This window comes from Argiope bruennichi, chromosome 7 (assembly GCF_947563725.1).
Source record: "Argiope bruennichi chromosome 7, qqArgBrue1.1, whole genome shotgun sequence".
Taxonomy (NCBI): Eukaryota; Metazoa; Arthropoda; class Arachnida; order Araneae; family Araneidae; genus Argiope; species Argiope bruennichi.
Window position 1 is genome coordinate 13,594,327 of NC_079157.1, and position 27,816 is coordinate 13,622,142.

The 27,816-nt window shown below is 26.9% G+C and overlaps 1 protein-coding gene across 1 annotated transcript in view; it reads left to right on the top strand.

Annotated features, from left to right (window-relative positions):
- LOC129976140 (glutamate receptor ionotropic, kainate 2-like) overlaps positions 1-27,816 on the top strand; it is a 435,413-nt gene that overhangs the window by 152,678 nt on the left and 254,919 nt on the right. Inside the window, exon 2 of the mRNA XM_056089551.1 lies at positions 20,035-20,190. Coding sequence (XP_055945526.1) covers positions 20,035-20,190 — 156 coding nt within the window. The remainder of the gene's footprint in view (positions 1-20,034; positions 20,191-27,816) is intronic.

Consider the following 27,816-nt stretch of genomic DNA (forward strand, 5'->3'; position numbering starts at 1 on the left):
CCAAAATGAAACTACTATTTAATCAGCATTTTGTTTACGGTACGTTAAGAAAGACCCGGTTTCTCAAAATAATTTCTTTTTATAAAATGAGATGTTTAAGGAATATATCAGTTTGTTAAAATCGTTGTCAAGATTTATTTTTTTAATAAAAATAAAAGTTTCAAGATAAATTAATATGAAAATAAAAAAAGAAGTAAGCATCTGCAAAGAAATATCTGATTTTCAAACAATTTTTTAACAGCTTTAATTAGACAGACTTCTATAAGCATTTAATTTCATAGAATATGACATTTCAGTTTCTTTAATTTTTCACAATATTGTGTGTATTAAATATTTAATGCTTGAAACATTTTTACCTTATAATATCTTTTCCACAATTTTAATTAAAGTTTAAAAACGATTAAACTCCAAGAAATATTTATTATCAATTTATAGATATATTGAATTCGCTTCTAATTTGAAAATGAAATTTCTATGTTTAAATTTAAAATTCAAACTAAGGCTTAAAAACAGCTATTGGTTACTTAATTCTATTACTAGGGTTAAATATTAAATATCAAAAGTATTCTTAGTGTAAAATTTGAGATTCAGTCTTTTAAAACAAAAAAAAAAAAAAACAAAAAAAAAAAAAAAAAAAAAGAGGAAAATATATTTATAAAAAGAATTATTGAATTCAAAGGCTAATTTTTAAACAGACGTTACATAACGGGGCTTTCAGATACTGCGAAGAAATGATAATGGTGAATTTATACATTTTATTTATGGAAAAAATAACTCTTTGCCTTTTCTGAAATACAGAATAAATAATTTTATGTTATAAAATTAATTTATGTACAAACATTGAGTATTCTCAAGCGGCTTGCTTAGAAATTTCATAAATCCTTATATTTAAAAGTAATTTTCTACGTTTATTTTTGAAAAATTATAATATCATGGCAATTACCTACAGAGATTTCAAAATTATGAATAAATAAAACTGCTTTAAATTAAGAATTTGCTACATTCTTTTGCTTAAAGAATTTTAAGTATCAAATTCAAATGGGAATACACGCATTTGGTAACAAATGACTTAAATTATTAAAATGTTTTTATAACTATTAATTTGTTCCTTGGGAGGCTATTTTCAAGTAATGAAACGCATTAAGTTTCCCCTTTCAAGGTTTTTCTTTGGAATTTTGTGACAGTGAAATAAAGTTTTCTTTGTGAAATATTTATCAGACCGATCAAAATATGGGCCCTAAGCTTTTAAAGATTCATTGATTTTGTGAATGAATGAGTTTGAGCTTTTGGAAGTTATTTAAAACTGTTGTTTAATATAAAATTTATGATGTTTTATATAAAATACTATTTCATTTTGATTCATTGGTGTTGTGTTTAATTAAGGAAGTATAATTACAAAGATTTTCACCTTTTAAAAAAGAAAATTGGAAAAATTAATATTTAAACATTTTTTGTCAAATAAAAAACGATAATGTCTGGCAACTCAAAGTATGAACATTCAGGTTTTTAAGTGATTTTTTTCCGTCTAAAAAGAGATATTTGGATTTCTTAGAAATTCTTTATTTTTAAACATGCTTTGATGAATTTGAGATCTTTGCATTAAAGACTATGGACACAATCAGATTATCACTGTTACACATTCGGTATATTTATTTCTGATTTCTTAATTAATTTTTGCTTTAAATATTCCGGGTTTTTATTATTTAGTAACTTTTAATTTCCATTCGTTTATTTCTAAGAAATTTGTTTTCACTTTTCGTTCCAAAAGTCACTTCGCTGAAATTCTACTTTATAAATAGACTATCCAAAAATAATTAAAAGTATAAGCAAAATTTATGGCACTAATTTCAACAACCAAAATGGACAATCACTTGATGATTTCTTAGACATAGCAAGGTGAAAATATGCAAACATCCAAAACATTTGTTGCCAGAAATCTAATATGACAGATACAAAAATTTTAATTCTCACTCAAATTATTTAAACTGTTACTTTGATAAATTACATAGTAAAAAATTCATTCTGCAAGCCAAATTGACCTGTGTATAATTCATCAAACATTTTTGACTGAACAAATTGATTTAATATGATGTGTCAAAATTAGCTTTGGAAATTCCATACAACATTAAAGTTTTCATGTCACTGGTTAAAGAAGTGATACAGGGTAAACAGTTAAATTGCTATGAAAACGTCGATGGTTCATACTATTTTTATTAACTGTATTTATGAAAATTAGAGAAGAAAAATTAATTTCTAGAAGCCTCTTCGCCATTGTTGGAGATCCCTCGGGGAAGGGCACCTCGAAATGAGGATGAGATGCTTCCGGTATGGTAGTTGGATCTCGCCACCCTGGAGGGTACACAAAAAGATGGGGTATCTGGCTCCGTCCATCGATGAATGGACGTTTCTAATTCGGGAAGGGTTGTACTGTGACCGGTGATGGAACTTAAGACTGAACCACAGTTCTCGCCAGTGTTCATGTTACGGCGGTCCGGTCATACAGTATTATTTATCCGTGTGCCTTCGGCCGGGTAGCACACTTCCATTGTTCCAATCCTCCTTCGGGAAGGGTTGTACTGTGGCCGGTGATGGCCCTTAGGACTCAACCACGGTTCCCACCAGTGTTGCTGTTGTGAGGTCCGATCATTCAGTATTATTTATCTGTGTGCCTTCGGGCGGGTCGTACACTTCCATTGTTGGAGATTAAGAAGCGTTTCATAAAATACATCCTTTTTAAAAGTTAGATTTTATACTTTAGTGAGAATATATGTTTTATCAATATAATTCACAGATTTCCATATAGTAAAAGAAGTCTATCGGAGATTCAAAGGTCATATTTAACATTTTTTTTTTTTTCAATTTTAGAGAAAATTTCTCGAAGATGTGGAAAAAACAAACATGCAGATTCCATTAGAAACTAAAATATACCCAAATCTATGTATCTTCATAAGAAGTTATTCCCGGATCTTTAAGTATCAACGAGTATTTCCATTACGATCACTATTCTATTCATAGAACTAACAAACAAATTTTCGTCAACGTTTTTTCAATAAACTTCTTCTAGTAATGATTATTATGTTTTCCTTACTAGTTGGTAAAATAGATTACCGACTATAATGTCATCATTTCACAAAGCCTTTTGTATGCCATACCCTATTCCAGCCGGTGATAGCATCCCAGGTCTCTTAGGGTATCAGTATTTATGTATTGCCTTCGATCCCACAACTGCAAGCATAACTCCACGGATGGTGAGAAACTTAATCAAAGTTACGAGGAAGGATCTGGAACGTTGATTCTTGTTGCTTCAATTTCCCTCAGGGATGTGGTTGCCATAACAACCAAGGACAGTACCATTTCTTATTTCCCTTTTTATAGCCAGAAAATATTCCCTTTTTTTTTTAACCTTTCCGCAGCAGAATCTTTCTGTGAAAATGGATATTTTTCATTTCACGCACTTATTTATTTTCCTTTTTTTTTCCAGACGAAGAGAACGAATGTTGGAAAAAGAAATGATATGTTTTCGACTGGAAATAAGGGTTCATGACGCGTGAAGTTTGAGGTTTCAAGCAACAAAATTCTAGGTTAAAATCGCTGGAAGAAGGAAAGAAAGAAAGTGTAGAAAAAGAGGATATTAGATACGCTCAGATGATGGCAAGCGAAAATGTTTTTAACGATTTTTTAGAGATAATATTCGATTTGTCCTTTGATGGATGTATTTCATCCATCAAATGACTTTCATTTTGTAAGTTAATAGGTAAAAAAAATTGTTAGGATAGATTATGCCTTTCAAGTCATTACGTTTCCTCTACGCAAGTTTGTTTTGTAAAATTTTTATGGAATAAAAGGTGTTATTTCCAATATTCTATTCCTTATTTTGAAATTTTAACCTCCTGAAAACCATTATTTATAAATAGCACGTTTATTATGAACAATTTTTAAAAATTAAATATTATGTTCGTTGTTTAAATAAATTCCCTGAAATTTATTTTAATTGTCCTTTGCCTCATTCTAATTTTAAATTAAGTGCTATTGTTTGTTTTCAATTTCCACCATAATTTCGTTTCGGAGATTTAGTTTTTAACGTATAATCGAAAACGTCATTTACTAAATACAAAAAATCGTACGTTATCTACCTCAAAATAAGATTTTGTTTTATATTATTTATTGCTCAAATAATATAAAACAAAATGCTAACAATAATATGCTGTTTTATATTATTTGAATCCCAGATTCTATACAGTAAAGTAGATATCCTTAACAAAAAACTAGAAGATAATAACAATTTTTTAAATCGGCATCTTTTTTATTTATGAAAAATTACAACAGCATTGCCACTTTCGCTAAATTAAAAAAAAATAACAACGTTGCCATTTACCTAAAATTTTGAATTCCAAACATAAATATACAATATAAAAGATACAAAAATTATCTTTTTAATGATACCAATGCTTTAACCAACAAATTAAATTTCTATTGTTATTGATTCTTTTTAAAAAATAATTTAATCATATTTATCAGCAATTTAGCTCGCACGAAATAAAAATAAAATTTAACCTGCATTAAGCGGGCATGGGAAAAAATTAGATTTTATCAAAGAGCTGCCATTACATTGACAAAAGAAATAAAAAATAAGTTAAATATTATTACACATGAAATAAAATATCATTTTTCTAAAAAGTAAATGCAAAGTATAACATAGTTCCAATTTTTAATGATAATATTTATTAACCTGCAATGCCTTTTCAGCGACGTGAAATTATTTTTTGAAGTTGTCTATTGTATTTCAAAATACTTTACATTGATTATTCTGATTTGTTTTATTAAATTTGTCTTTAGTTTCATTTATTCTGATTTATTTGTTTCTGCTTCTATAATTTTTCAAATAATAATTTTCAAAATTTTTAGTGTCTATATTTCAAAATGGAAAAAAAAAATATCGTTTTAGTCTCAAATATTCTTTTTTAAAATAAATAATTGGGTAGCATAAAATATTTCGTTCTGAAGAAATGATTTACATGTTTTTAAAATAAATTATTTTCACAAATGCTTTTCCTTTTTGCTAGTAACAGGAATGATAGAAATAAATTCAAACATTTTGTAAATTATTTTAACATTGATATATGGCGATAAATTGGGCCAATTATTATTGAAGAAAGTATAAATAAATGAGACACTAAATATGTTGGAACAGTAGAAATACTGGAATCCATTTTTTTGGTAGTAATACCAAATCTCAGTTATTATCCAGGAAAGAAAAGCGGAATTTTATTCCTTGGAACCAGGAAGAAATTGCTTCTTACCTAAAAAGCCAGTATATAAGAAATAGATGTTGAATATAGTTCATTTTATTTTATTTTTGAACAATTATGTTCATTATTATTTTTTGAATAGTTACTAAAATACTGCAAATATATAAATTTATCAGAAATTAATAAGTTTCCATTTCAAATTTAATATAATTGGAATAATTAAATTCAAATCTGAACTACTAAGATACTATTATCAGATATTATATATTGTTATCAGATACTATTATAAGATACTAAGATCTAGTACTACTAAGATACTATTTACGTAACAAAATTCATGTTTAATTATATACAGAAGTAGAAAATAAATATTTAGAAGATATTTATGATCGCATTAAAAACTTTTTTAGGTTCTGATTTTAATACACTAAATGAATTTAATTTTTCAACCGTTCTTAGTACAATACGCATGTTTAAAGAAATGCTTTATCTATACATTTTCTGATATAATAAACAAAACATATTTAAAAATAATATAAAATTTATGAATAATAGTAAAATGTTTTATTAATTTGAAACATTACTATTCAAACATTCTTGAGGATGTTTGAAAATCTTTCATCATAAATTAACTGTAATTTCTTTTTATAATATAACGTTTATTTAATAAAATAGAATCATCAATTTTATATTTTATATAATTAAAATTATAGGAAACTTGACACATTCTTTTTTCTTTTTACTTCAATATCAATTTAGCTCATAATATTTCAGATATTTGTTACTATAAAACATTGAATCGCATTTGGTAACATTTTTCTCGTCAGTCATTGTAAAGCTATTAATCCTTTCCGGGTAATTTTTCACTGTCAATCTTCCAATCTGTAAAATAATGATTTTTTTTGGATGCATTTCAGCTTTTTTGAGAGCAAATGATACTAAAGATATTTTTATACTCTTTTTTTACCTGAAAATGATTGAAAAAAACACACTATGCTTTTATTTGTTTTTGTTTTTTTTATAAATTTTTCTTTCAAAGATTTTCTATGATTAATATTTTGCTATATCCATCCTAACAATAGAATATTGGCATTTTTATAACATTTTATTATTTCGTCTTTATTTAGTTTTTCTCAATACATATCTTTTTGTGATATGATATGATTGCAGTATATTCTTTTTATTTCCTTTAATACGAAGTACAGAAAGAAGAAGATTTAAACACAGTCTTTAAGCCAATAACAATAAAAAAATATAAGTAAGTGAAAAATAAGTAAATAAAAAACATAAGTAAGTAAAAATAAGTAAATAAAAACATAAGTAAGTAAAAATAAGTAAATAAAAAACATAAGTAAGTAAAAATAAATAAATAAAAAACATAAGTAAGTAAAAATAAGTAAATAAAAAACATAAGTAAGTAAAAATAAATAAATAAAATACAAAATAAATAAAAAACATAAGTAAATAAAAATAAGTAAAAAATCATAAGTAAACAAAAATAAGTAAAACAATATGTTTCAGAAATATAAAATACAAATAAATGGAAAAGTTTACGAACAATTTGGAAATTTGTTAAGATTGAACTAAAAAAATATAACTAGAACTAGCTTTTTTAAGCACTAAACTCAATGGACTTCCTGTAATCTTAAATATCATTGCAAGTATTACGTAACTACAAACAACTTTCAAACATTGGAAATGGATAATTAATTAATATAATCAGTGAACTATTTTCTACAGTTGATTTCTGTAAAAATTTGATGCATCTACAATTGCCCATGCAAACTATTCTGAAAAGTGGTGAATCCGAAGAAATTAATTTCCTAATTTCCATCTTAATTTAAACCATTGTAACTAATTCTAAAATGTTCCCTTATTTCCTGATCCAATTCCACTTTTCTTTATTTAATTATTGCTACACGAGGTCTGTAAAACTGATGAAATCAGCAAGTGAAAGTGAAGGAATAAAATCTGTATCTGTATTTGTTTAGTTGTGTATTCAAGCTGAACAAAATCTTTTAAAATATGCCTGCATTCCCTCTATCTAAATTGACAATTGTAAATAAATCCCTCTCAGGATCTCATTGTATATAATCACAGGGGAAAAGGCTTCGTGCTCTTTCGCCCTTGTTTTCCACGATGTAGATAAACGTATATCGTCACTTCTTGCCTATACACAAATTTATTATGAAATAAATTGAAACTTAAAAAATTCAAATATGCTTTCTCTTTTCTGCCACGAAACGGCTCTAAAATATGAGTTTATATATATAAATATATATATATATTCCCAATTCAATAAATTTGTAAAAATAAATTAAATTTATCGTCACAATAACTAATAGAATTCTTGTTCCTTCTTCGAGCTACAGTTATTGCCTAATGTGAAGAATCTGAAATTCTTTTGGAACAAAACTCTTTAAACTTTTTTTTTATGAAAGACAGTAAAATCTACTCTGTGAAGAATTTATTATTGTGAAAAAGATTATTTTCTAGTGGAAATATAAGAGCATATGAATTCCCATGTTTGAAAAATTTCAGAACTTTCTGTCTTTTTATTAAGCATTTCTTTTAAATAATTTAAATATTATACTTAAAAAAATTAAAATAAATATTGCAAAAGTGAATGATGGTTTCAAAATTAAATTATTAAAATTTTAGTCAACATTGAAATTCAAAATATTGAATACAAATCAATATTTTGAAAATACGATATTTATTATAATAAATGTTGGTTAACTGTTATTAAACTCTTATTCCTGGATATTAAATTATTTCGCTTATGCCTTAATTATATTCATGGATCATTACTCATGGTTAATTATTCTGTACATTATTAAAATGGCAAAAATGTAATGATTTAATGCAATCTGAATATCATTAAAAAACTTAAAAGCGCAAATCTTAAAAGTCAAATTAAAATGATGATTATTTTTGGTAAAATAAATTTATCAAAATAATAAATGAATATGTATCTAAATGAATACTTTTTACAAAAAGTACAAAAAATTATCAAAATGACAAATGAATATGTGGTAAAAAAATTAGCAAAATGACAAATGAATATAATTCTTAATGTATGCCTTTTAAATAAAATACAAAAGGTGACATTTCAACAAATAGTAGTTAAAAGTTTTATTGGAAAAAGTCATTGCCTTTCTTTTGACAATTTATGGAAATTCTAAACGACAGATTCATTAATCTTGAACGAAATAAATTATTTTGTTGATAATCGTTTGCTCATTTGAGCGATCAATTTTCATGACAATTCAGGCTTTTCCAAATCGATTAAATTTGTATTATTATACCAACGATTAATTTTTAAAAATTAAACATTTGGTTTATTCTAATTGAGAGGATCAAACCTAAATATTTTAAGAAAGAAATTTTTAACTCATTTGCTATTATATTGATGTTATTTATATAATAGCACTGTTCACACATAGCATTCTGCTAGTTCTAAAATTAGTTTAAGATCCAAAAATTCGTATGGATCTAATATCACTAGAATCTAAAAAAATTGAACTATCAATAGAAATTGGATTTTGTTACCTTTATTATTTATGCAATATGCGTTATATTTACATAAATATGTGTTTGATTTACATTTATTTTTTAATAACTTATCCATTAAAAAATAAATTACACAATATATTTCCTTCCCATTTTTCTCCGATATCCTGTGAGACGAGAAAAACGTTTTACTGAAAATTCTTTAACAATCATGCAACTGTTTCATTTTTGTGTATGAAATTAAACTATTTTTAAAATATATAATAATTGTTTCTTAATTTTTGTTATTTTTAATGATTAGATATTAATTTAGGCATTTTAAATTATTTTCATACTTCCGTGTTGCCTCACGAGAGGCTTAAGTTTTTATACAAAATTTAAAAGTTCTTATTAACATAAATAAAAAAATAACTTCTGATTGCATTTAATAATCGTTTGGTGGTTTCTGCAATGTTTTGATAAACAGCTGAATTTAAAAATATTTTGGCTCGTTTGCTATTCTTAGATTTAAGATGTGAAGTGATTATGTATTTTAATTTAAAATTAAATATTGCAGAAAGTAAGAAAATTGTTTGCATGATCTTTTAAATGTGTGCATATTTTAAATAAAAATTATTAAATATTTTTTAATGCATTTATTGCTATTTATTTCTCACGTATATAATTTATACTACGTAACTGTTCATTAATTGTTTGGTAAATTTTAATATTAACTTTTGTTATGATTTAAGTAAAAGTTTTGCTCAAAATTATGAAAGTAAAAAAAAAAGACTTTAATGAGAATTTCAATATAAAATTTCGTTTAAGAAATAGTTGAGAAATTAGTAAACTATTTCTTATTTTATAAGATATATCAATATTTTAAGTCAACCTGTAGTCAAATCCAAGTACATATTTTTGTGATAGTATCCCTGATTAGCATTAAAAGTTCGAATTTCTGATATCAATTATATAAATATATTAATTTACCATAAACAATAGGCTAATTTTTACTTTTTCGTATATGTAGTATAGAGAAGGTATAGACATCATCAAAAAGATTCAAACTCGAGATTTTGACGAATCTCCCCATTTTAGACCTCCCTAAGTTCGAAAAACACGTTTTTGGAAAATGTCCGTCTATCTGTCTGTTTATGAAAAAGATAGTACAGAAACAATTTGAGCTAGACGGTTGAAATTTGAAATTGAACTGAAGGTCTTAACACCAAATTTTTAGATTTCTATTAAATTTTTTGTAAAATCCGTTCAGAAGAAATCTATCAATCCGGCTGTTCGAATACAAGTTAACACAATAATTACAAAATGAAGAGAGCAAGATAGATGAAATTTGGTGCACAGATTTAACATCTGTACTGCCGACACTGTCAAGTTTTGAGACAAATTCAACTAAGTGTGAATTGTCTGTCGGTATTTTCAGAAAAATCTTAACGCGATAACTCAAAATCGAATTGACTTAAATATGTCAAATTTGGTGTGATATTGTGCAACTACAATGCAGTTTTGGATCAAATTTTTGTTTCAATCTGTTGAAACAGGTGTCTAAAATCCAAATACAATTTTTGGTTACTTTTAAAATATTTCAGCAATTAATCGCCAAATTACTCGCCAAGGATGATGCGATAGATTCAGTAAAAAAGCTAAATTCACGACAAAAATTAATATATCGTAACTATTGTCTGCCAATGCCATATAAGGTGTACACTGGCATGAAAAATCTTTTAGATCGTATGCGAGAAAATTTTGGGAGAATGCTTGAGAGACTTTTGTTTTTATTTTTTAATTTTTATTAAAGTTGACGTCTGGGATCCATTGTTTCTTCTCCACCAGAGAGTTCCTCGTCGCCAACTCGCCAAAGACGCCGTTTAATTTCGTGGGGAATTGTTGGATAACAAGCGGCAGGGGCAGTCAACTGAGTTTCAGTTATCAAATGATTATTTAACGATGCCATTTCTGCATCGATTCTTAAGCTTAATAAAATTTCTTTCGGTCATATTTTCATGCAGTTATTTGCCAAACCTATAATGATATTTTATAAAAAAAACAATTATCGTTAAAATTGGATAATACAATTGGACAATCATTTTGCTACTGAGCTGTCAGCCAATGGAATTGATTAATTAAATTTATTAGAATCAGAGGTAACATAATCGCCTAATTTCTTCAAAAAAATATTATGAAAATTCGAATTATTTCAGAAATCAGTGTTATATATCGATTAAAAATTTTAATTATCTAAAATAAATTTAGAATTTGTATTGTAAACAGATTTTGATATTCAAATATTTATTTAAAAATCTATATTGTTTAATTTTACTAAGAAAAATTAAAAAATATATATAACATTGATTTTTTAAAAATATGATATTTGTTTATCAATTTCTGTAAAAAAAAAATATTGAATTCCAGAATAAAACTAGTAGTTTATTTTATTGAAAAATTAGAATAATGATGTGATGGTTTTATGGCTTTCAAATGAATTAATGGCATCAAAATCTATCGAAGGAATAATCTTTCCAAGAAATTCATAAGTATATATATATTCTATGAAAATTTTCAAACATCTTTCCAAGAAATATATTGAAATTCTCCGTCATGCGATTATTCTTTTAAATCTCCCAAACCTCTTCCAATATTTTTAAACAATGAAAATGCGTCTAGACTGACGACCGACATTAGAATGTTTATTCTGAATAATTCCCTGCCACATAAGAAAACGTTGAAATGTATTTCACATCAAACCGACAAAATGCATTGTCTGAATTTTATTCCATATGAGAAAATATGAAATATATGTCAGAAATTTAGTTTCAAAACTATTTAAATTAAAATATGATATTCCATTTTTAAATTCATTGCGTTTTTGAAGGATTCTTTATTTTAGCTTAGCGGTAAAAATATAATAATGCTTTGATTTCACATATTCAGAAGCTTAAATAATTTTTTAGAATGTTTTTTTTAATTCGAGTTAAAATTATTAATATATCACAGAATTTAATTCTTTTTATTTACTAATTGTCTGTTTGACCTGGTTTTTCTAAGGATAATGGTGATTCACAGAGGTTTCGATTAGATTATGCCGTACATTACAGCAGTATTATTTTAATTGTCTTACGTATATTATGTTTCTGTACATAAATCTTTCTACTGGATACCAATTTGACATCATAGGGTTATTGAAGACATAAATGTGTAGTTGTGTCATTTAATTTTTGCTGCACTGTGTTTTCACTTTCTTAATTATCATTGTAAATCATAAAATATTCAGCAGTTCCCTCTTTCATAGCTTTAAAGATAGAAGAAAAATCAAGCGATTACATATTGAATATAACAATAAAAATAATTTTAGACTAAAAATTAAAATCTTTTGCTGAAAAAAACGGAATAAATGCAAAAAAAAAAAAATCGTATGGCAACTTGACTTTTAAAATTAAAAGAAGATTTTTTTTTTGTTATTAAAATGATTAGATCGTTTTTGTGTTGAAATATTTTCAGGCAGAGTTTTATAAAGAAATTATCTTGGTGAAAGTAAAAAAAAAAAAAAAAAAAAAAAAAAGCTTAACATTTAACTGAGGAGAAATGTCATCAGTTCTCAAGAGTTAAACAATTTCGAATAATCTTGTTTAAAAAATAAATCAAAAACTATTTTTCAAGGAAAAGTTCCATTTTTATAATAGCTTCTCAATAGATAGTAGTGAAACCGACTGACTGCATTTACTTCGTTAATTTTCTTTATTTTCTTATCCGAGAAAACAACTACTCATGCTTTTTTCCGGAAGCTTAATCCTCTTTCTCCCTCTCTTAATCCTCTAAATTACTATATTTCCCCTAAATCCGCTATCAATACCCCATTTTCATGACAGAAAAAGAAAATTCGATATATACACATATAAAGATTAAACTTATCTTCAAATAATCTTAAATTTTGTATAAAGGCTACACGAATCATTTACAGATTTTTCTAAACCAAGTACGAGTATCAAACATCATTGTTTTCATTAGGATCTAGTCTAACAATCAAATGATCAAACTGTTTTTAAGATGATCTTCTACCTTACCCTAATTTACATTTCTAGAAATGCATGATCATCTATTATTGTAGAACATCCGGTCCATTATACGGTCAAACTCTGCACCAAATGTTCATTGCTAACCCTTTGAGGACAGAATAAATTTCACCACTAAACTGCGGTTTTGATGTGATTCTTTAATTCTTTCATGGCTTTTCTAGAGAAAAGTGCTTGTTCCAATTAGCAAATGCCTTAAAGTATTTTATCGCTTAAAGGCAAGCAATAGCGGACAGTTGAACAAAGTCTAAACGTTAAAATAAATAAATTCTCAACAATGTTCATCTTTGAATTTTAACTTCATTCTGACGTGATTTAATAGCTCAAAACCCCACTTCGCCATAATACATTACGAAATACTCTGAGATTTAGTAGAGCTTTCATATAATATTTTATTTATTTTTCGACGAGATATTTCCGATTAGGTTATCTGAATAAATTTTAACTTTCAATCACTGACTTTTTATTTAATTAAAATGTTTGAATACATCTAAGAAATGTACACTTTTTTATAAATAATGACGTGAATACTTTTTATTAATTAATTAATTTTAATAAAATTTTCTTGATAATTAAGACAATTACAGGAGATTTTTAAATTTTTCATAAGAATTATCTTTTTTTAAACTTTTTTTATTTATATTATTTCTGTACATTTTTCAAAAAAAATATTATACTTCCATCAGGTTTGAAAACACATTTCAGATATTTCACTTTATTTCTAAAATTCAAGATGCATCAGAATTCTATTTGAATTTTTTGTTCTTGTTTATAAGTTAGTGTTTCTTTTTTTACTTTTTACATCGTTTGCTGAATGACGTAATATTATTCCATTTATGCATTCTTCCCGTGATTGCAAAAAGGATGGTCTTAATGGCATTCTTCCAAAACAATTAAAACAGTCATGCGCAAATTGCGCATTATGCTCTTGATACTTTTTGAACAGATTGTCCTTTTCCTTGCTTTCAAATTGCTAACTGAATGATAAATGACTGATAATTATTAGTATAGTAGCCGGGACACAAAGAAGATTACTATGTTTTTTTTATTGTATGCTTTTTCCAATTGTTTATTGTTAAATCTTAAAGTTTTTTTGTGGAATTCGAGCCGCGCAGCATTTAATCATATGCAGGATTTCTCTTTCAACTTTTATAATGAGTTTAGAAAATGATCTGAAGAAAGTTCTAAAGCTTTATTCTGTAACAATTTTGAAAACAGAAAGAGTTCTGTGTTATTTATGAAAAGCTTAGTGTTTTAACAATTGCATAAAGCTTTAAAAAAATTGCAAAGTAACATTTTGCTTTGATATATATTTCTTACTTACTCCTGAAGGTTTTTGACTTTCATGCAATTTTATACAATTACTTTTATAATGAACAGCTAAAGTCTATAATTTCATTTTATAGAAAACATTTTAAAACTAAAACTCTTTATCTTCATCTCTTCTGTGCAGATTTACGCATGGAATTTTACAAAAATATTATTTTTATTACTTAAATTCGAAGTGAAAATCCTTTTAGTTTTTTTTTTTACTAAAAGAAAAGAAAACGTTGTTTAAAAATAATATCTTGAGTCTTTATTAACGAAGTGAAAGAACTAAATTTTCTTAAATCTATCCTAAAACAAATATAATATAAATAAAACCTACAATCTTACCTCACATCAGTCTTTGGTAAATGATTTTCACATAGTCTTTATATGCTGATATTTAATAATTTATTTATAAAGTAAAATAATAAGCAAAACATTTGATACATTGAATTTGCTAACAAGTCAGGGAAAAGTTCTGACGGTGAGTCAATGAACAGATATTTCTTACTCCAAATTTACTATTGTTAGATATATATTGCTAGGCTAACTGTTTATCACGGTAATCGCAATGTTAAATAACATGATGATATCGATTTTTTTTTTTTTTTTTTGCTAAATCTAAGATAATTTTTCAGGCAAATAACCCTTATGTCGGGTTTACACTCGGCCAGTAGGTAGAGCATGCGCAGAAAGGCTGAAAAATGCTGTTCGGTCGATAGCAAGTAATTGTCCCGAAGGAACAGCTGCAAGTCACTGTATTTTTTTCTTACTGCGCATGCATTTGTAGAATTTGGCAGGTTTTTTTTGGCTTGAAAAAAATTGATCACTTATCGTAGATTAATTCCGACATTTTTTGCTCTTTGTTCTTTGTGATTTTGAGTAATTTTCTGTGATTGTTCTTTGTGTTCTGGTTTTTTTTCATTCCCTTTGCCATTTCTTTTTAATTGTTTTCCAAATTTAGGTATGTTGACCACTTTTTTTTTAATTTTATCATATATCTTTGTGTAAATATACAACATTTTATTATTATACGCAGTGAAAAAGAAAAATTCAGGGACGCCAAAATGGCAATTTATAGCCAAGCATTGAATACATGACTCTATCGCATGAAATTCTAGCAAACATAAATCAATCCCTTTCTGCGCATGCGCTGTCTATTTGCCGTCTTGTAAATGACCGAGTGTAAACCCGGCATTTCTCTTAACTCAACTGAAATTCTATTAAGATATCTGACTACGTTCGAGATTAATTTTTTTGAAAAAACGTTCCAAAATTGTTATATTTTGAATATTTTCATAAAAAATTAAAAAAAAAAAAACTTCCATGGAACTAAAGTATACTAGTTATGTGCTAAAGTTCTTGAAAGATTGAACAAAATCCCTTCTTTTTTTGGTTAAAAAAAGGAATAAAGCAAAACCCTTCAGGTTTATCAAAAGATTTAAATTAAAGATTAAAATTTTGCAGATAGCTTAAGAAACATATTATCTAGTTCCTGAATGATAAAAATTAATTGTATTTCTATCGATTCTTTAAACATTGGTGTTCGACTGATAAATAACATAAATTTTCATTTTTTTAAAATTGTGAAGCATTGAAAAACTGTACAATATTTATGTATGAATAGATTACTTATTCTCTATTTCAGGAACTGCAGAACAAATTGAAATTATTCTACTAAAACTGAACAAAAAATTTGCATTAGAATTTTTTAATTGATGATATTTTCAAAAAATATTCTATCAAACATTAGAATTTGAAAAAATAATATTTAAGAAAATAAAATATCATCAAATTGTATATAAATGCAAACATAAAAATCAGAGGAACTTCCGAAAAAACAGACTTTGAAACAAGATTCTAACAATTTTTATACAGAAGCCTGTTTAAACAGTAAGCATATTAAATTAAAAAAATCATAGTTTCGCAAAAAAAGAAAAAAAAATCACTAAGTAATATTTGTTTGTAAGGTTCAATCATCAAATTTAATTTTCTGTAAAATTTTAAAATTGGAGACAACAAAATAGCGTATATCAAATTAAAATCAACATTAGAAAACTGCTGTTTGAAGTGGAGCTGTTAGAAAATGATATTTTCTAAATATTTAAAGAAGAGGCGACCATTTAGAAGCAAACTAATGAAAAAAAAAAAGAATTATGAAGAGAATACTACCTTATGTTAACAATAGCAGGTTTGGTTCGGTTATATTAACGTACCATTTAAAGCAACACTAGGGTTATTTTGAGACGGACCTGGTAATTTTAAACCGCGGTCAGATGACGAGGACGACACCTGAGCTGGCACCCCCCTCTCCACACCACACCACAACAGCGGGAGGACGTTTGGTCATGACGGATTTAACGTGCAACAGACCCCTTTACACAACGGTTCTTCGGTGGAATCGGGTTACGAACCTAAAACACTCGGGTTCCGAAGCCGAGACCTTACTACCGCGGCCGCTGGTAGCAATAGCAGAGAAGGGTAGATGGTATACACTGGTCGGCAAGTTATAAATTCTATAGAACGGAACAATATTGTAAAACTTCCGTTTTCACAATACCACGTACATATCCATGAAAACTTTAGCATTATTTCTGCAAGTGATAATTCCAAGAAGTTATGTCATTTAAGTCTTCTTAAAAGTTTAAAAATGTCAGTAAAACTTTGAACATTTGGAATCTTTTTGAAAAAATTTTATTTTACATACTGGAAATTTGAAAAAAAACAATTCTTATTTATATAAACACATGTACTCTCTTAAAATCCCCATACTCTTGAAAAATATATCCAGATTAAAATATTTAAGAGGTCACAAGAAATATTTAATGCTTAATTATTTAAAATATTTCAAACAGCAATCCAATGATCTCGAAATGTTTCCTCTCCATAACTTCAAACAAATCCACATATTTTTCTCATCAAGAAATTTTATTCGCTCTCTTTTCTTTCTCTAAAACCATTTTCACATATTTCTCTTTTCATTTATAACATTCTGTTAGAATATTTTAAAAATTCGTTTGGAATAATTATTTCCTCGCATTTTTCAAATTCATTTCACAAATCGTCACAATGTGGTTCAATATGGAGGGTAATGAAATTAACATAGGAATATAAAACATCTGCTTTAGCATTTCTTTATTCTCTTCGAAATCCAACGGAATTTAAGTCTTGAGATGGAATTCACGTTCTACTAATTTAAACTCAATAGAGAATCAAATCTGAAATTTTTTTTCCCATCCAGATTATTCTTGGAAAATGTAATTGGATTTAAGAAATATTCAAATCCTGCTATTTTATCAGTAGCATTTGATCATTGCCTGGTAATTTTTGATGCAGATAGGAATAAACCGTAAAAGTTATTTCCCAATTACTCTTTTCTTTCTTTTTTTTTCATATATTTCTTTCGTTGCCATTCGTCGTTGTTTCATATTAGTTTGATCTTTATTGTAATAAAATAAAGAATATTTAATTACTTGTTCTACACCTATGCTATTTATAATAGTTTGATCTATTATTTTCAATATTAATTGTTCATTAATCCTACAGTTTTAGAATAATTACGAAAATTTAAATTAACTAGCCATTTCTTTAAATTTATTGTCGTATTGTTATTGGGAGAGTTAAATAAAATTGATTTTCTGACAAGAACAATACGGGTTGGGCATTTTGTTCTTTATTCTTTTATATGATAAAATAGCCCATTTCTATATAAGAATATTGAAAATATATCGTGATTTATATTTTTGTTATTTTCAATTATTGTTTTTTTTAAAATAATTGAAAATAATAAGTAATAATGTAATGCAATATAAAGTAATATAATAGGAGGTATTATTTGAATTATATTTTTAATTGTTTACTAAACGTACGCATTGATATATAACAAACTTCACAAAATTTTATGTAGTAACAGCCCTTGAGGATTTTGAGTATTAGTCATGAGAATCAATAAAACAAATCAATTAATTGTTCCTAAAGAATAGTTTATTGTTTGTGCATAATATTGGCATTATGATGGGTTGAAATCTAGAATTTGGTGCTTCTGGAAAGCCTGCCAATATGAATAGTAAAAATGTAACAATCTTGTTTTTCTTCGCAATGTTTTATATGGAATGCTTTATTGTGTTTGGAAAGAATGGCTCTTCAAGTTATTTTATCATATACGAAGTATAGAAAAAGTATTGTAAAAATCAAAAAATTTGAATTCGAGATTTTGACGAAACTTCACACTTTAAATCTCCCTGAGCCCAAAAAGCAAATTTTTGAGTTTTTTCTATTTAAGAAAATGTTATCTCAAAAACCATTTGAACTACAAAGCTATTGTTTAGTTCATAGAATTACGACTAAATTTGTGCATTTCTCTCAAATTTTAAATAAAATATATTGGCAGGAATTCTGTTTTTCTTGCTCTTCCAGTAATAGTGAACTGGATATTTATATAACAAAAATAATTAGGTAGATAATCTTTAGTACAAACTTTTATCATCCAAAATACTTATAAATATCGATTTTTTAACCGAATCCGCTAATGCAATAACTAATAAATGCAATTAATTAATTCAATGAACTTTGGTACAATAACTTGTGACTTCATAGTTTCATATATAACCTGTGACTACATTGTTTCACATATAACTTGTGACTTCATAGTTTCACATATAACTTGTGAATACATAGTTTCACATATAACTTGTGACTACATAGTTTCACATATAACTTGTGACGGCATAGTTTCACATATAACTTGTGACTTGTATTTTCTTGTCAAATTTCGGTGACAGTCGAATCTCCAAAATGTATATTATTTTGATAGATCCAATAAAAATTCTAGAATCACATCAATCTATCTTTCGTAAATATTGTTCACCAATGCTACGCAGGATATTCCGGATCAAATTCAATAATTGTAGGCGGAGGAAGGGGCATAGGACCTCTTCTTGTTCTTCTTGCGTACAGCCGACCACCCAGCCACCACTAAACGTAGCAGTATCGACAGGATTTCGGCAAAAGACATCTATTGGAGAATTTGCCAGAAAGTTTCGAAGAGACCGCACCCACTGGTTTTCATGTGTGAACCTCGAAAGTACAGTATATGCCAAAATATACAGTACTGAAACGCGCGCATCTCGAACATGGTTGCGTTTGTGGACGAGGTATAGCTCCAGTGACATAAGTTACCAGTAGTGAAATGGAAGTCGTGCTGTGCAACTGTTGTTGGAAATGGGTCTCTCGACGGAGGAAAAAGTATTTATAGTTGAGCCTTATTTCCGCACATATGGAAGCGGCCGTGGAGTTGGACCGAGTTTGAAAAAGATGGCAGAACGATTCCAAGTGAAGTTTCATGAAACGGCACCAAGTAACACAGTTATACTGTCTATTGTTAAGAAATTGAGCCGTTCTGGTAGTGTACTGTGTCAATGGAAGGGGAATGTTAAAGAATAATGTATCCAACTGTGAAAATCCACCAAGAACTGTGCCTGCGTTACGAGAGAAAATCGACTTTTTTTCCCGGAATCTACAGCAACCTTTGTTTCAGGATATGTTTGAGAATCTGCGTGAACGATATGAACACTGTCTCCAGCTAGGAGGTGCACACAACTTTGAACATTTACATTTCGCATACTGTGATAAATCAACACGCTAATACAAACAAGTGAAACCTTATAAGCCAGTGAACAGCTACGCTACAAGAACAATTGCTTTTGTATTGTGGTCATGTTACTCGGCTGCGAACCACAAGGTCCCAGGTTCTATCCTCTCTCATTCCAATCCACCACGTTTTAAATTCACAAATGACAAAATTATAACCTTGTTATCTTTTCATTTCAGTACTGCATATTTTATCGCATACTGTATTTACTACATTGAAATTTTTAATTTTTTTTTCTTATCCTTTGCAGGTGGTCTATTCGAAAGTGGAGACGAAGACCTTGAGTTGGCGTTTCGGTATGCAGTGGATCATGTGAATGCAGACACTAGCGTGCTCCCCACCAGCCGACTCCAAGCGCACGTGGAGCGAGTAGAGAAGCATGACAGCTTCACGGCATCGAAAAAAGGTCAGTGCCTAACTGTAACCATTTCTCATAGCTTGGCGAGTTTCTCACAAAATGGCACATCCCTCCGTCATTACACTGAAATAGACAATGACGTAGTTCGAGGAAATACTTTTTAAAATGTTCTATTTTTGAAATTTACAGAATAAATATTGCAGAAATTCCTTAAGCAATAACAGAAAACTGAAAATTATTTTGGAAATATCATAAAAAAATGATTTATTTACTTATTTATACCCCTAACAAAAACTTTACCTAGCAATTACTTCATTATTAATTAAGCATTATTAAACTTAGCTAAACTATTATTTTCGAAAGAAAAATAACAGATATTATATAACTTACTGAAATGTATAATTTATTTAAATTCCAAACAAAATTCCGTAGGTTTGCGTAAATAATTCTTTACTCTTTGAAAAGATAGGATTTATATCTTTGAAAACAGTGCTTCATGTTTGCTTAATGCTCTGTAGAATATTTTTAAGCACATAGTTGCAATTCAAGAAGACAAGATAACAATATCAGGGGAAAGAATTCGAGCTCTGAATTTCAAATTATCTTCAAACAGGATTCAAAAAGAGATCAGAGTGCTTTTCTCACAAATCTACTGAATTCCATCTTTCACTATGAAATATTTGAGAAGGTAATCTGAGAAATTGATATTGGAAAAATCTTCTTTAAATTTCGTTGTCAGAGAGGATAAAAATACAAAGAATTAAAATAAATTCTTCTAGGGGAATATATTCAGAAGATTTTGAAATGCGTCTTGAAACAATATGGTTATAGTTTCTGATTTACTGATATTTGAGGAATAAATCCTTTGAAATTGCTTTAAAGAAATGCAGGAATTAAATCGCACAAGCATAAGTAGAGCACCGTGAAGAATGAATCCTCTATTATTTATATTTAACTTTCTTTTCTTTTTCTTAAAGAAAAGATTCAATATTCGATATTTCATTCATTCCTTGTTGCTCTAGAATATGAAATATTTTTTAACACTTTTAGATTCTTCTTATGAAGATATAATATTTAATTATTTTTAGAATTTAATTTTGATCTGCTGCCTTTATCAAATAAAATTATAATTACATACGAGTGGCGCCATCTGGTTCTGTATTTTAAAAACAAATTATAACAAGATTTCAAATATTTATAATAATGGATTACGAATTAAGGTTAAAAAATAAAATAATTGAAATAAAAACTATCTACTTATTTCCACAAAACAAAAATGCCTTTTTTTACATCCTCTACAGCCTGGTGATGGAATTTGCCATTTCTGTGTAATATATTTTATTAATTAATGAATATCATCCCTTATTTTCAAATTATACTTGTGCCAAGATGGTTCCATTTAAACGTATTAAACGTGCATGGGCAATACTCCAAAATTAATGGTGGCTTAGTAAAATTGCAAATGTCTGTAGCTATAGATAAAAGTTTTTTCTATTATAAATATACGAAGCATTTTTTTTATATAAAAGACCGTCTGCATGTTTAAATTTACACAGACTCAAACAGCAATATCCTATTTCGAAAACACATCAAAATTTTCCAGCTTGAATACATATAACATTTTGGAATTACGAGTAAAGAATCGATGTGTAATATTCAATTAAATTTTTCAATTCCTAATTTTAAACGAAAGTTATCGTTTCCTCAATGTATTTCAAGATGAATGAATTTGTGTTTAATTATATTTTAAATTAAAAATTAATAATAATATATAATTAATTATATATTATTATTAATTCTATAATTTTAGATAATTTTCTATAATTTTTCTATAATTTTATTTTAATGTAAAATAAAATTATAGAATTATAGAAACCAGATAAAATTCAGTCATTCGAAATATATGGAAGTATAATTTAATTAATTTTAAAATTAAAAAATCATTTTCTATAAAAAAAAATAACACTTTTGACTCTAATCCAAGGAAGAAAATCTACAGCCTCCTTCTTACAAATATTATCTTTTTCAGTCTGTTTGTTTTTGAGAATCAAGAAATAAAGGAAAAATTTGTAACATACGTATTTTGAGGTTTCAAAAACCTCAAACCAAAACAATATCATGGTCTCACATGATAATAAAAAAGCAAGAATGAAGCAGTACCACTAGACATTAAAAAACATTTAAAAGATTGAAACCTTAATTTAAAAAATAAGTATTTAAAATAATCATTCTTACTGAATACTCTTTCTGGTGAAAAGAAATAAAATATAAAACAGGATTTAAACTATCGTTATGTTGGAAATTTGAAAATGTAAATCATTAGCTTTATTTAGATTCGGTTTTAATTATAAAGAAATATTTCAAAAGTAAGCATATCTTTCTTCTTGATCAATTCCAAATACTTAATTAATTTAATAATAATTCCTAAATTAAAAATATTTTATTAATTTTAATTGCCAAATTTATCCGTAAATTTTCCTTTCCCTAACAATATGCTTTGGAATTGCCATTTAATCATTATTTTATTGTAACTGAATAGAATTTAGTCTTATTTCAAAGTTACTGAAGGTAAATTTTAAGAAACATTAAAATTCTTTTGAACTAAGTCATCGTCATTGACTGAAATAGAAATTTGAATAAAAGAAACAATTAGTTGAATAAACTGTTTACCAAAGTAAGTTTTAACTGAATTGCACATTTCTAATGTTTCACTATATTTGAACAACTCCTAAAATTTTTTTCTCTGATATCGCTAGATATTTTGAACCAGTTTGTTTAAAAGTTTGCATTTAGGGTATTCTCATTATGTCGATTCAAATAAAAGGCGTAAAATAAGGGTTCTTTCAAAGCCTGCTATTAGAATATTTAAAGAGACAAATATAAATTCGTAAATCGTCGTCCTTTATGCGACTGTAGTTTACAAATTTTTATTATATGTTATTTCATATCGGAAGAATTTTCTTCCTTGAATTTAACTTTAATATATCGTTAGCATTAATAAAAGTCCAAATATTTTTGACGAAATTTTTTATGACCAGGATGGAAAGGAATATCGAACGCTACTTAGACGGAATAAAACTTCTTAATTAATGAAGAAACATAAAAGGAGTTAATATAATCCCTATTTCAAAACTTTTGAAAAAATTAATTTGTGTTTGATAGTAAAAAAAAAAAAATAATAATAATTCAATCTCAGTAAAACTGTTTCTAATAATTTTATAACTTGGAATCAGCCAATCTGCATTTTCGAATATTTGTCACATTTGTGACTTGTATATCATGTATGTCACATATGTACTAGTACAGAAGATTTTATTGAAACTTGTTAAAACTGTTTCTAATAATTTTATAACTTGGAATCAGCCAATCTGCATTTTCGAATATTTGTCACATTTGTGACTTGTATATCATGTATGTCACATATGTACAAGTACAGAAGATTATATTGAAACTCGTTAAAACTGTTTCTAATAATTTTATAACTTGGAATCAGCCAATCTGCATTTTCGAATATTTGTCACATTTGTGACTTGTATATCATGTATGTCACATATGTACAAGTACAGAAGATTATATTGAAAACTTGTTAAAACTGTTTCTAATAATTTTATAACTTGGAATCAGCCAATCTGAATTTTCGAATATTTGTCACATTTGTGACTTGTATATCATATATGTCACATATGTACAAGTACAGAATATTTTATTGAAACTTGTTAAAACTGTTTCTAGTAATTTTATAACTTGGAATCAGCCAATCTGCATCTTCGAATATTTGTCACATTTGTGACTTGTATATCATATATGTCACATATGTACAAGTACAGAATATTTTATTGAAACTTGTTAAAACTGTTTCTAATAATTATAGCAGATAGTAACTCCAAAAGACATTCTCGAATATTTTCATAGGTACAAAAGAATATTCTGAAGTTCATCAAAACTGTTTTTAAATAATTTTATAATTTGAAATCCTCTAATCTGTATTTCCGAATATTTGTCATATACGCGACATCGTACAAGAGCAGAAGATTTTACTGAAGCTCGTTAAAACTGTTTCTAGTAATTTTAAAACTTGAAATCATCCAATAGACATTCTCGAATATTTTCATAGGTACAAAAAAATATACTGAAGTTCAAGAAAACGATTTCTAATAATTTTATAATTTGAAATCCTCCAATAGACATTTTCGAATATTTTCGTAAGTATAAAAGAGTATTCTGAAGTCCATTACAATTGTTTCTAATTAATTTATAATTTGAAATCTTCCAAACGACATTCTTGAACATTTGTGTAGGTACAAAAAAGTTTACTGAAGTTTATTAAAACTATCTCTAATAAATTTATAACTTGATATCCTTCAATAGACATTCTTGAATATTTATTTGTCACACTAATGTAACTAAATACAAGCACAAAAGAATTCCACTAATGTTTAAAGAAACAACACATTTTAGAATTACAACATTGAATATTACTAAAGGCATTCGGAATTACAGACGAAAAACAAAAGAGTTTACTAAAATTTATTAAAACTATCTCTAATAAATTTATAACTTGATATCCTTCAATAGACATTCTTGAGTATTTATTTGTCACACTAAAGTAACTAAATACAAGCACAAAAGAATTCCACTAATGTTTAAAGAAACAACACATTTTAGAATTACAACATTGAATATTACTAAAGGCATTCGGAATTCCAGACGAAAAATTTCACTTTTCTAAGGTAAATCTTTTCTGGGAACGTATTATTTAATGAATAAAATTTTCTAGCCATTTTAAGTCTAAAATATGTTAATTCATTTATATTATATTTATTGCAACTATTTATTACAGTATTTTTTTATTTATTCACAATTTTCCATTCCAAATATGACATATTTTGTGCGTCTTATTATCGAAAGAAAAAAAAATAAAGTTGTTTTGAAAAGAAGTAGATGGATTTGTCCAAAATTGAACCCTCTGATACTAAGATCATTTCCATTCAGGCGTCTCGGAATACCGGAATTCCCTAGTTAATCTTTCAAAGATAAATGAAATTTCCTGTCAGCCAAAGTTCTTAAAAGGTTTATATCTAAAAGAGGAATTAATTTTCTTCATGGGGATTAAGCAATGTATGCTCGGAGTGATATGAGCTAGTGCAAATTCATGAAATTTCTGAGAACACCACAATATACCGCCAAACAAATCTGAGCATGCGTCTCTCATGAACAAAGCAAGCACTTTGGATAGTTCTCTTAATAACACTTGATAAAAGCGGTAACCTTAGTTTCACTAAGTGATCATTTGGGGCTCTTTAATTATCGATGTAGGTAAAAGTGACGTACAATTTCAAGGCTACTAAAGATTACATATTTCATCAATCTAGCTTGCTGTGAATATATGAGTTATCATGTTCCCAGATATTCATAAAACACGCAGACGAACGCGTTTCTATAAGAAATGTTGATGTTGTTGTAAACTTCGAAATTTATCAATATCTTGATACAGAATTTATAATGATCACAGTCCTTTCATTCAGCTTACAAGAAAAATAAAAATTAATGTTTATTTAATAATTTAAATCAAAACATATACATGTAATGATATCTCTAAATATGAATTAAATAGTAATTAATTTCCTAATTTTTATCTTAATTTAGCCCATATTAACTTCATTCAAAATTATTCTCTTATTTTCTGATCCAATTCCACCTTTTTTATTTAATTAATGCTACACGAGATCTAAAATTGCTGAAATTAGCAAATTCCCTCATTCCGAGTGAAGGGATAAAAATTTGTTGATCTAAACACATTATTTTAAAAGATCCCTATAATTCCTTTATCTAAATCGACACGTGTAAAGAAATCCCTATCAGAATCTCATAGTATATAATCCTGAAGATAAATATTTCGTGAGCTTGTCTCTTTTCGCTCTTGTGTCGTTCTGTGTTGACGTGCCTCTTCGATTCTGCTTGTGCATAAATTAGTCTCCCGGGATGGAATAAAGGCTAAGTTTAAAAATTCAAAGTATCTTCTCTCACTTTGGTTCTGTTCACGACTCTGTTCAAAAATTATGTGTTTACACACACACACACACATACATACACACACACACACACACACACACACACACGTATATATATATATATATATATATATATATATATATATATATATATATATATATATATATATATATATATATATATATATATATATATATATATATATATATACATGAAAAAAATCTTAGATAACTTCAAATATCAGTTTTTTTTTTTAAATCTAAACATTCAATTATAGTTTTATTGGGTTTATTTCTTTACACATGAAAAGAATTGTTTTTTACCTGTATATGGGTTTTAGAACATAAGAATATGATATAATTTCACTGAATAATGAAATATATGATGCAATCAAATATTTTCAGTAGAGTTTCTAAAGCCGTAATTTTTATTAGGGAAGCATTATTTAAGATAGGAGTGATGTCGTTATATTTTTCGTTTTATATGAAACTAATTTCGATCGCTTCTTGTAGAATGCTAGATATGAAAATAACACGGAAAAATCTTTATTACAATATCTATATATTTATTACAAATATCGCCTAGCATAAAAATAAAAAGTAAAATAATAAAATATAGTTTTTAGACAAGTTAGATAATTAAGATTTTTTTATCTCAAATATAATATTGCAAAAAAAATTTTATGAAAGATTATTTATTTCTTATGAAGTTATAAAGTTTAGTTAATTAATTTTTTGTGTCTTCTGGCAAAAGGTTCTAACTGTATGGTTTAACTGTTTGGTTTTATAAAAAAAGTGCTGAATTTTCTATAAGATTAAACAAAATGTGCACATTTTTTTTCAATTTCTTACATCATTAAAAGCTTTTTTTTCCAACTGATTTTTTTTCGCATCTAATAATTATTAAATTCAAAGATCTGAAATTACATTTCTTCTAATATTTAATCTTCTATGAATAAAAAAAATCAAAATTTGGAAAAAAAAAATAATTTCTCGTTTTTATCTAAGGAAACACATTCTCTTTTAATGCGGAAGAAAAATTTTACTTTATTTTAACATAATCATTTTTTATTAAATTTATGCTAGGTAATATTATTGTTTTATTTTTAAGCTTAAGAATAAAGCATATCTAGAAATTGAAAAAGCTAATTCAATTTATGAAATAATAACTTCTTAGGCGGCTGTTTGCTTATTAAGGGTTGAAAATGTGCGTATTTTTAAAATTTTAAGCTCAACATTTTCTGATGTCTTAAGAATTTTATTGAATAATTTTTTCCCGCCTTTTTTTCCCCGGAATTTGTACCAAATTTCTCAAATTTTTTTAACTGTGTTAAAAAGTTAATCTTAACAATTTCACGGTACAACTTGCTGCACGTTTGAGTTATCTAATTCATAGACTGACAGACAAACTAATTTCACATTTTTTCCTTATTTATTAAGGACCGGATATTGGAAATTTCAAAATATAAATGACGAGCGTTTAGCCGAATGCATTACTTTCCAAATGTATATTTCATAATCAAGAAAATATAGAAAAGAAAAGTTTAATTTCGACTTCAAGGAGTAATCTGCATATAAATAAAGATGGAATTCATACAAAATTTTCATGCTAAACAAATTTTGAACATATTTTCATCGAATTCCATTCATAAATGCTGCTAAT